General features: G+C 33.5%; 1 protein-coding gene across 1 annotated transcript; it reads right to left on the bottom strand.

Annotated features, from left to right (window-relative positions):
- Positions 1–7,279: 7,279 nt before the first annotated feature.
- On the bottom strand, positions 7,280–9,515 carry LOC113700355 (cysteine protease XCP1). Its single transcript, XM_027220786.2, has 4 exons — positions 9,009–9,515; positions 8,431–8,666; positions 8,201–8,341; positions 7,280–7,653 (listed from the first exon to the last, which is right to left on the bottom strand). Exons 1-4 carry the CDS (start codon positions 9,472–9,474, stop codon positions 7,438–7,440), a joined length of 1,059 nt encoding a protein of 352 aa, XP_027076587.1. The 5' UTR covers positions 9,475–9,515; the 3' UTR covers positions 7,280–7,437.
- Between the last annotated feature and the right edge of the window lie 1,593 nt (positions 9,516–11,108).

The following is an 11,108-nucleotide window of genomic DNA, read 5'->3' on the forward strand; positions in this document are numbered from 1 at the left end:
GTTATAATAGTTAGATATACTAATCAATGGTTTTAAACTCTAATAATGAAAATAAGATTTGTCGAGAAAGACCCAAATTTCAAAAAAAAAAAAATCCATCCTAGAGCTAGTTAGAAATAGAATTGAGATCTAAAAAACTTCTTGATCTTGACAACCAGACTTGAATTTAATAATAACTAAATGGGGGAAAAAACAATACAAAAATCTCATCAGGAACTCCTAGAAAAATAGAATATTCTCATTAGGAACCCTTAAGAGAAACAAAGAATATTTTGATTTTATTATGCTTTATTTGCTAGAATATTGTTATATATATTTAATTATTTGTGCCCCCTCAGCTGTCGCGCCCCATTTTTTCGCGATGGCGAAATAGAATAAAGGTGATTTATAAAAGATGTAATTTTACTTAAAAATAAGTGAAAAAAGGACCAAGGATGGGACTTTAAAAAAATGCGACAATTTGGGTCCAAAAATTTGGTCTAAAAGGGGTTTTTAAGAAAAAAAGGAGTCGCCACTTGGTATTGAGTTTGGGTGTACCAAGTCACCCCAAAAATATATATTTCTGTTGAGAGAAATAAAATAACAAAAAACCCTTTTTGACAACTCCAGATCTTTGAAAAACAAGAGAAAATGGGTTCGAGAATCATGGTTGAAGAAAGGGAAGGCAAAGGTTCGATTAACTCAAACCTTAGGCACCCTTTCAACCTAGTCTAAACTAGTTGCGAGGTTTAGTCAAAATTTTCCTAATCTAACCCTTAATTTTATCTTATTTGGATGTTTCCTATGTGGATGCAAATCTAAATTTATAAAATATCGAAAGGGACAAAATATCCATTCAAGGGTTTAATCGAACCAATCGCATTAATTGCGAAAGCCAAAATGATTCCTTGAAAGTATCACGAGTATGCGAATGATGAAATTAAAATAAAATAAAATAAAATAAATTATATACATATATATAAGTGATCAAAGAAAAAGGGAATACAACATAAAGGGTACGGGAGGCAAAAACTTGTGACATAATTTTCTTATACATGGATTAATAGGGTATTTAAACTAAAAATTTATAATCACTCATTTCCCATGTTTGAAAAATAATTATCCTAACATGAACAAGCAAATGAACTAGCTTAAATGAGATGCAATTCTAAATGACATGATTAGCACCTATAGAGGGTAGGGGATAATATAATAGGGAATATCATGCAAATGAGAAAAGATCTTAAAAATAAAAATATGCATGAAAATGTAGTGAATAACACACAAAGATGAATCTAGCGCAAGACGATCTAAAAGGTCTAGCATTGGACTAGTCCATTTCTAAAAATTCTTGCTAGCGTTGGACTAGCAAGTAAGCGGAGGGAGAAACCACAACTAGCGTTGGACTAGTGTGGTGACGTCAAGCATTAATAATTCATAGTGAAACAAATAAAGCATAAATTAAAACAAATAAACACATAAGAGCACGTAGCACATAACACGTAAACATAATATCTAGATGCCAAAATCCTAAGAAAAACGGATAAAACACATAACACATAAGCCACATAAACATGCAACCTATCTATTACATCGGGGAATCTAACTACAATCTAAAATGGGAAAATAAAATAAAAAAAAATAGTTATCCTATCTATTACATTTTTGAGATATTTAAATGACTCTCGAATAATTATAAAAATTGACTAAACAAATATAATATAAGAAAATTTAAATGAACATTTAAATCCAATAAATAAAGCATATAAAAATATATAAACACATAGGAACACATAGGAGCACATAAGAGCACGGAATTGACATTGAAATAATAAAAATAGGAGTACCTTCCATTTGAAGTGGTGACTAAATGGAGTCAAATTGTCCTATTTATACTCACAATGAACAAAAGAATCATGGCACCAATTTAATTGAAAAAAAATAATAATAAAAGTACTAAATTCACACTAATATGTCAAACGTAAAGAAATTTAAGAAAATCTAAAAATTACAAGTTAAGTATATTCAAAAGTAGCATAATTAGCTATTAAAGAAAAGAAACAATCATAATAAAGAGAGTCAAAATTCATCAGGGACTGAATTGCAAAAAATGAAAAACTTTTGGGGATAACAATTATATTTTTCCAAAGTTTAGAGGTCAAAATTAAATAAAAAATAAAATTCAGGGACAAAGTACAATTAATTTAAGGACCTACATGAAAGAAATTTAAAATGTTCTGAGCCGTAGTGAAACTACTCCAAAGATCAGGGGCTAAAGTGCAAATTCGCTAGCAGATCTTCTTAAGAAAACAGGTCCCTGAGCCATCATTTTATTTCTTTAGGCCGAACACTACCTAAGCCCAGCCGAAAGTCCAAGCCAGAACACACAGGCCAGCCGGCCTTCTATCACTCAAACCCAACAAAAAATAAAGCATGGGTCTGACCTTCTAGCCCAACCGAAACTAAGAAACAAGCCCACTAAAAAAAAAAAAAAAAAAATAGCCCAAACCACTTTCCCTTTTCTTTTCTTTCCTTTCTTTTCTTTTTTTTCTTTTCTTTTCTTTTCTTTCTTTCTTCTTCCTCCACTTCCAGCCGTTTCCTTCCCTTCTTCTGCTGAAGAAGCTTCAGCTGGCGGCCATGGCGGCCGCCGGCGGTACCACCGCCGGACCGCTGGGCGCCGGCGACCTCTCCGATCGCCAAAATTTCTCAAAATACACCTCCACACTCCATTTTTCGCGTAGATTCCATTTCCGGATTTAGTTTTTACAAAAGATTATCCGAAAGTGGCCAAAATGTCAAAATACAGTCCAGTTTTTATTTTTTTAAAACACCCAAATCTTCACCAAAAAATATAAAATTTATACTACAACACTCCTTGTGATTTTTACAACCTAACTATCAACTAAAATCAATAAAAGTAACAACAGATATGACAAAATTAAACCAAAACAGTCCGAAAAATAACAAAAATCCTTCAAAACTTTTAACACTCAAAACTCCAAAATTTTTTTGAATAACCACACATTTTCAGACCTACACTAGCAAACGGTCACCTATTTGACAAGAAAAACATGTACAATGTTAAACTTTTTAATTCGTTTGTTATTTTGGCATTTTTTCAAACGGTTAATATGCATGCATGAGAAACATTTCCTTTTCCTTCATCTTGTTCATGCCATTTCCCAAATTTCAGCAATGCAACAACAACAATAAAAACCAGCAAACAAGAGAAATTAATATACAACCACAACAATAATTAAAAAAAAAAAAACAGCAAAAGCAAGAGAAATTAGACATTGGAACATGGATTGTAATATGATAGAAAGAAAACTAGAAAATACCTCAATGTAGGTGGTAGTTCCTTGACCAAAATGTTTGATACAATTTCCACACCTTGAGCGTATCTCCCTGGCTCCCAAAGTTTCTTTCGTCTTGCCTTTTCTGTCCGTTGAGAGCTTAAGGAAGCCAAAATGGGGAGCTTTGTTCTTGTGTGTTTTCTGGTGGGAGTCAAAGAAAGGGCCGAGAGATGTATATTGAGAGGGAGGAAGAGTGGAGTGTTTTGTGTGTGGTCTATTGAGAGAGAGCCGAGAGCCGAGAGCCGAGAGTTGTCTGGGAGCTAGAGTACTTTTTTTTTTCTTGTCTGTTCCGTTTTTTAGCCCCGAGAGAGCCGAGAGAGTGAGTATTGGGAGAGAAAAAGAGGAGTTTGTGTGTTGGATTTACCAAAATGATGATTTCTTAGCTAATGAAAAGAAAGGTGCATGGCCATTGACTGTGGAATGGGTTAATAGTTGTTTTGGTAGGGAAAATGATTGTGATGATTTTTTTTATTTTCTCTTCTCTCTTTTTTTTTGCTTATGTTTTTTTTTTGTTTGTGTGTTTTTTTTTCCAAACAAACTTGCAAAAAATAAGAACAATGCACATTAAAATGTAAGAAAATAAATAAATTACTAAATAGAAAAAATTCAAGAAAATGTTAAAATTTTGACAAAATTTTGGTGTCTACATCAGCCTTGCTTGGGTTGCGATTTTTTGCAAAAATTTTTACCTTTTTTGTGAATACATTTTTAAATTATTTTTATCTTGCATATATCAAATTGCTATACTACATTTTTCCACAAAACTCTTAAAAAATAGATTTTGGTCTTTCATCGGGAGCGCCATAGATTGATCTACACAACATGGCTTTCTTCAGTTCAAGCCTCATCGAGGGATATAAACGAGTCGAATCGAGTCGAGTTTCGGCCTAATCGATCCGAGTCTCAACATAATTTTACGAAACTCGAACTCGATCTCGAGGTCAACAACTTCAAAATGTCAAGTTCGAACTCAAGCTCGATCTTAAAAAAATTTTAAAAATAATTAATTTATTTTTAAAAAATAAATAAAATAATACTTTTTTAATAAAGGGATAATTTCAGAAACCTCCCCTGAGGTTTCTGACACTTTCACTGACATCCCCTGAGGTTCTCAAAATTTCACTTACCTCCCTTGCTTTTGATTTTGTGGTAACAATCCAGTCCAAATCAGATTAAAATATTATTTTCATGTGTGAGAAGGTATTTTTATTCCATAGCTACCCTTTGCAGAAGTTGTATTAGTAGAAGATTCAAAGAAGAATAAATGATTTGGACTAATTAGTAAAGTTGAGGGGGGGTAAGTGCAATACAAAAAATTGCATGCACCAGATGTGCCATGCAACAGTTATTTGGCAGATTTTGCAACGGCTAGCTGCAAATTGCAACGGCCAGAAGGTTTGCTGTTTCAGTAGCAATAGCATATAAAGCAAAGCAACTTAACTACCTCTGAGGTTTCAAGCTATTAACATTCTTTGCTACTAATTTGGAGTGATAACAAGTGCATTTGCTGTGCTACAATTAGAGCTCTGAGTAAAAAGTTTTAGCTGCAACCATGGCCTCTTCAAGCCATAGGGGAGAATCATGGAATTCACCTACATCTTTCTCCATTAAAAACAGGTTTTGCCGCTGTAATCGCAAAGCAACCGTAATGATATCAGAGAGTGAAAGGAATCCAGACAAGTTGTATTTCTATTGAGAAATTTCCAACTTTGTGATGAATTTTAAAAAAATTCTACAAAAGGGGTGATTTTGGGTTTAATTTCCGTCAGGGGGGTCTTCGCATTTGTGAATTTCACAAATGCGAGCTTACAAGAGCTCGCATTCGTGGAATGCGAGCTCTGGTTATTGAGCTCGCATTCCACGAATGCGAGCTCTTCTCAATTTTTTTTTTCCTTTTTTAAGAGCTAGGGAATTATTTCTAGGAAGCAAATGCGAGCTCTTATCTTTTTTATTTTGGTATTTTTTGAGAGGTAGGGAATTATTTGCAGAAAGCTTCTAATTTTTGTTTTAAAAAATGTTGCAAATATTTAAAATTTTGCAAATAGCTCGCATTTGTTAAATTTGACCTGCAAAAATTGTATTTAACTTTTTTGTTAGATTTCGCATTTATAAGTATGACTTGTAGAAAATTAGATTCAAATTTAGATGTATTAGGGTTTTAAAAATATTATATAAGTGATAAAAATTTTATAAATTGTAAAAATAAAATCAAACTGCTTGGATAATTAAATGTTATATTTGCATAAGAAATAATACAATAATCATAATAATGATAATACAATAATATTGGTGTAATAAAACTGCCATTAATTTAAATATTTACTTATAATGCCCAAAGAGCCTAATTACCAATTTTTTCTTCTCGCGCTCAAATATAACATTAACCCGCATGCGAGCTAACCTTGAAATAGAAAAAACACAGAATCCCGCTTGCGGGTTTCAGGAGTATTCGGATATTCTCATATGCACCTATGCAAATCGAACCAACCGGATATCTTATCCGTATCCCATTTTTTTAAATAAAAATCTTATAAATTTGAAAAATAAAATCAAATTTAGATGTATTAGGGTTTTAAAAATATTATATAAGTGATAAAAATTTTATAAATTGTAAAAATAAAATCAAACTGCTTGGATAATTAAATGTTATATTTGCATAAGAAATAATACAATAATCATAATAATGATAATACAATAATATTGGTGTAATAAAACTGCCATTAATTTAAATATTTACTTATAATGCCCAAAGAGCCTAATTACCAATTTTTTCTTCTCGCGCTCAAATATAACATTAACCCGCATGCGAGCTAACCTTGAAATAGAAAAAACACAGAATCCCGCTTGCGGGTTTCAACGTTATTCTGCGCTTCGTGTGTTTGCTTTTGTTTTGCTTTTGTCTTTTTTTTTTTCGAAATGGAGGGTTGGCGGTGGAGCTTAGTAACAATTAATTCTTCACTTTGTTGCCGCTACTCCAGTGCATATTAGGACCACTGGTTTGATCACAATTTCCTTTCCATTTTTGTTCTTGTTATTTCCTCTGTTTCTTTTCCTATATCCAGAATGTCGTATAAGACCACATATAAGTGATCTTATATGTGATCTTGTTATTTCCTCTTGTCAAATCACACCAGGCACAAAAAATGGCGCCAATATTGCAGCTCAATTGGCGCCTTACTCCCAAAATGACTGGATTAATTCATGTATCAGGAATCAAGTTTCTATTATTGTTGTTAAGCTTAATTAATCATATCAGATGCCATTATGTAACTAAACGGTAGTAATTAACCCCAACTACTTGGGATATATCTGTAATTTTGGCCCTGATGACGTCAGAAAAGGGGCCCAATTTTTTATCAAGGGAGGTAAGTGAAATTTTGAGAACCTCAGGGGATGTCAGTGAAAGTGTCAGAAACCTCAGGGGAGGTTTCTGAAATTATCCCTTTAATAAATAATAAAATATTAGGGATATATATGTAATTTTACTATTAAAATAAATAAATATATATATATATATAATCGAGATCGAGTCGACTTGCGAGCCAATGAGTTTAATATTTTTGAACTCGAATTCGAGTTCAAGTTTGACTTGATCAGCTCGAACTCGATATTGATCGAACTAGAGTCGAGCTCAGATTCAATTGCGAGTGGCTTAATTCATTTGCAGCCTAGCCTCACCCACGAGTATGCCAGGCCAGGGTGACTGATTATTTTGATTTCGGTTTTCGATTTTGAATCATGGTCTAGTAATGAAGAGGGGTTGAACCATCTTTCCATAGAAAAAATGGACTAATCAATACAACATCGTGTGCACTTTTTTTTATACGCTAACAGGTCTAAGGATATAAAATATAATCTGCATTCAAATTTCATATTATACTTGAGATCGGTTTTGTTTTTTTAATGATCTTTATACTGAATAGGAGATTAACCCAACAAAAACATTGTTTGACAATAAAAAAGAGAGATTATTTCAAGATAGATCAAACAAGTTGTCAGAACAAGTACACGTTGTTACAACAGTTACAATTCAACCAGACTGAAATTAACAAATCCACCAGAAGATTATCAGATGATTGGCACCAGAAAATGATCGAGTGATTTATTTATTTTTGGTTGGATATGAAGCCATTTTGTTGATGCCACAAAGTCCTTCTGGCTTCCCTGTGTTTCTTTTCATCCTTATGTATCCCTTCTCTCCCCACTTTGAACCCCACGAGTTCTTCACAATGATGTAATCGAGACCCTTTGTTGAACCATATCCCACAGCCGCCACGCCATGATCAACTTGAGTTCCACAATGCCCGTCAAATACACCCTATACCAAATTGCTATGGATCTTAGAGCCTTTAAAGTGAATGAAAACTAGGATAATTAACACACTTAATGTAGTCAATGAACCAAATGATCAGCCCTAAGTAAACTCTATGCATTTTTATCATAAAAAATTGATAATCAGACATGTAATGGGGAGATTATAACTTAATAGGATTATAATGGCATCGCAGACAATTTTTATACATTGGTATAAAACTCTTTCAATTATTATTTTTTATCACACGAGATTTTATGCATTTCGTGGAAGTGTCTAAATTTAGGACAAGAATTAATGATTAAGAATAGTTTTCCATTTTGAAACTCAACATTCATATTTTCCAACTTAATAATGATGGGATTGTTAGTTACTCAAAAGTTCGGATGATTCACACTTAGGCTAGACCATGGTTTTGTTTTCTTTTTCTTTTTTCGCCCAACATCTAGGTTAAGACCTTATTGACACCGTCAAAAATGTGGATCTGTTTTTAAGGGCTATTGGTAAAAAGACAAAAGAGTGGAAAATGGCAGAAAACCAACAAGTTGCATACCCCACTATAGAACTGGAAATCTCTCCCAGAAGCCTCAATAGCTATGCTTAGGGGCTGGTGTGCAAGTGCTTTAAGAAGACTCTGCTCACTGTTCTGGGGAACATCATGGTAACCACTGATTTGGACCAGCTCTGATTCATCCTGAGACATCACAAGTACAAAAATGGAGAAAATAAGAAAAACAAAGGGATTCAGAGATGGTAATACTCAGTTGTCAACTGTCATTTTACCCTCTTCTCATCACAAGTGCCTTCCTCCATAAGGTAAGGGTAGTCTTCCTCTCTGTGAAGTCCACCATTGGAGGCTATGAAGGCAAATGCATAGTCCATAAGACCTCCATTGCAGCCATTATTGTATGTAGTGTCACAGTCAATGAGCTCTTGCTCAGATAATGAAGTCAAATTTCCAGTAACAATTTGGTTTATGCCCTCAACTGCAGCTACTGTGGAGAATGCCCAACAACTTCCTGCACATTGACAAACATATGTCAAGCAAAAAATTGGCTTATTATCACGCTGTGAATCAGTGCCATCAGTCATTGATAATCTTACTAGAGAGTGGGCAGTGTTTGAGAATTGGGAGTTACGACCGTTTCTTAATGACAGTTTAAGTCTTACGAGATTTTTGGAGGCTAATTTCCAATCTTGTTAATCATAATTTATTTGCAGAAAATATGCTTTTCAAACCAAAAAGAAAGTGAATTTCAATGTATTATAAGGAAATTTTTTTTGAAATATAATTTATAGATTTTTATCCAAAAAAAAGAAAAGAAAAAAGCCTGTATGAATTATTAAATTGTGTTGCATACCACATGATCCTTGGTTCTTGACAGGTGTGACAGCTCCTTTCTTTCTCCAGTCCACTGACTTTGGAATGTCCATAACATTTCCGTACGTAAATTCTTCTTCCGGCGATTGTCTCTTAGTAGCCAACTCACCATTCAATCCAAGATACATCTTTTTAAATTCTTCATGACTCAAATCAGCAAACTCATTCAAGCCAAGCCAGTAGTTGGCAATGTCTTTGTTCCTCTCATCAATATGCTTCAAATTATCTTTGAAAATCTCGAACCTGTGCAACTTCTCTTCGATGCTTTCGTAGATTTTTCCGTGTTTTTGGATCCATGACTCGAATAGATTGATGAGCTTGTCAATGCAAGTTAAATCATCCGGTGTATAGCCAACGATCGAGAAATCGCGACAAAATGTGGTACTAGCTAAGAATGACAAAGAAAATAAAAGAATTATCAACTTAGCATATGAGGCGAAAGCCATAGTTGCTTTGAGAGTTAAAAGTAAGATTATTTTGATGTTGTGAAGATGGGAATGAGAGATGAGAATTGGGCATACTTTATACAAGTTTGAATGGTTTTCATGTGTTGCTTTCAAGTAAAGCTGGCATAGTATTCTATGTTTTACAGAATACTGAAACTTCAAGCTTGGTTCTGTTGGAAGGCTTTGAATCAAAGCATGTCTATATGACCCGTAACAGGTAGGTGATTTCCAATGTCCTCATTTTGAAACATCTGACATCATCTAAGATGTTTTGGCTGCGTCATGGCAAAGATCTGGGGTCTAATCAATTGATGAATCAACTTGGAAAACGGCATTGCTATACTACTTGAAACATCAAACACCAAATCCCAAAGCCAATAGTATGGAATATGGAGCATCTTCCTCTTTGTTTTTATCACTTGATTCGTTTAGTTGTAGTCTAATTTTATTTCTTTTTCCTTTGGAAAATTTGCTAGAAAGAGATGTACCAATGAGCAGCAGGGCCAAATTTATGGAACGATTGACAAAGTGTGAATATTTTTGGCATATTAATGCCTCATTTTGCCAGTTTAGGCATTGTATATCCCGGAAAACATCACCGCACATTTCAAAATGTGTGTTTCTGAAAAATTTCGCACGATTATAATGTTCCTGAACTATAGTTATAACAACTAATAATCATACAATTAGGTTTGAAAATGAGTCTAACTAAGTGGAACAATTAAATTTTGAAATTGCTTTAATTACTTGAACTAGGTTGAATTAAGGTTTGACAGCTTGTTTATATGTTAAAAAAAAACCAAATAAAGTTTTATTAGAGTGAACTCAATTAGTACCTTAGATTTTTTTATATAGAAAATTTATACTCACGGGCCCAATTAATTAGAGGTTAACGAAAGGTTTGAAAGTTGAGGACTTGAATTTTACTCGGATTAATTAAATGAGGAACTAAAATTCAAACGAACTTTCACAGAGTCAAAATCAATTTGATTGTTCCTTATCAGCTTTATATGCAAATCCTCAATTGTTATTTGCAACATTGGTTTAGAAAACTTGTGTTCTTTTGTTCGACCGAACCCCCCGCCCCCCTCCGCTCCGCGGGCGGAGCGCATCAATGCATTAGAAAGCTTACATCTGAATAAATAATTGAAAATTTTTTGCTGCACCATATGCATTTGGGACCTTTCCATTGAAGTAGCTCCGAAACTTTTAAGGCTAGTGTTCTCTAGCCAAATATCAAGGTTTGATTTGTAAATTTGGCCAAAGTCGGAGGAAAGGTGAAAGTAGATTGCCTCTTATAAAGTACATTTTGTATATGTTGACAATTCACCTACTATTTACATCTTAATAAGCTGATGGTGTCGGCATCAAAATAATTGGCCTTTCCTAAAATTCAATAAAACAACAATGAAGTACATTTTGTATCTTAGATCGTATCACTCAAAACATCTTATAAAACAAAACTATAAGTAGTTTATAGATTTTAGTGATACTACAATCTTATGCTTTATTACATAACATGGATAAACATGTATTTTTGTCCTTGTGAACTACAAGTTTAAATTATTATTTCTTCGTGCCATAATTCTTGATTTAATTTTTTTTTCTTAAATTTAGAAAGCAGAGAGAGACGA

Source organism: Coffea arabica, chromosome 7e (genome assembly GCF_036785885.1).
Source record: "Coffea arabica cultivar ET-39 chromosome 7e, Coffea Arabica ET-39 HiFi, whole genome shotgun sequence".
NCBI classification, from domain to species: domain Eukaryota; kingdom Viridiplantae; phylum Streptophyta; class Magnoliopsida; order Gentianales; family Rubiaceae; genus Coffea; species Coffea arabica.

Excerpts from the sequence above, each read along its gene's own strand:
- LOC113700355 (XM_027220786.2), bottom strand. The coding sequence starts at position 9,474 with ATGGCTTTCGCCTCATATGCTAAGTTGATAATTCTTTTATTTTCTTTG. Across the intron at positions 8,667-9,008 it reads CAAGAACCAAGGATCATGTG|GAAGTTGTTGGGCATTCTCC; the intron begins GTATGCAACACA and ends GTCAATGTGCAG. Across the intron at positions 7,654-8,200 it reads ATTTCCAGTTCTATAGTGGG|GGTGTATTTGACGGGCATTG; the intron begins GTATGCAACTTG and ends AATTTGGTATAG.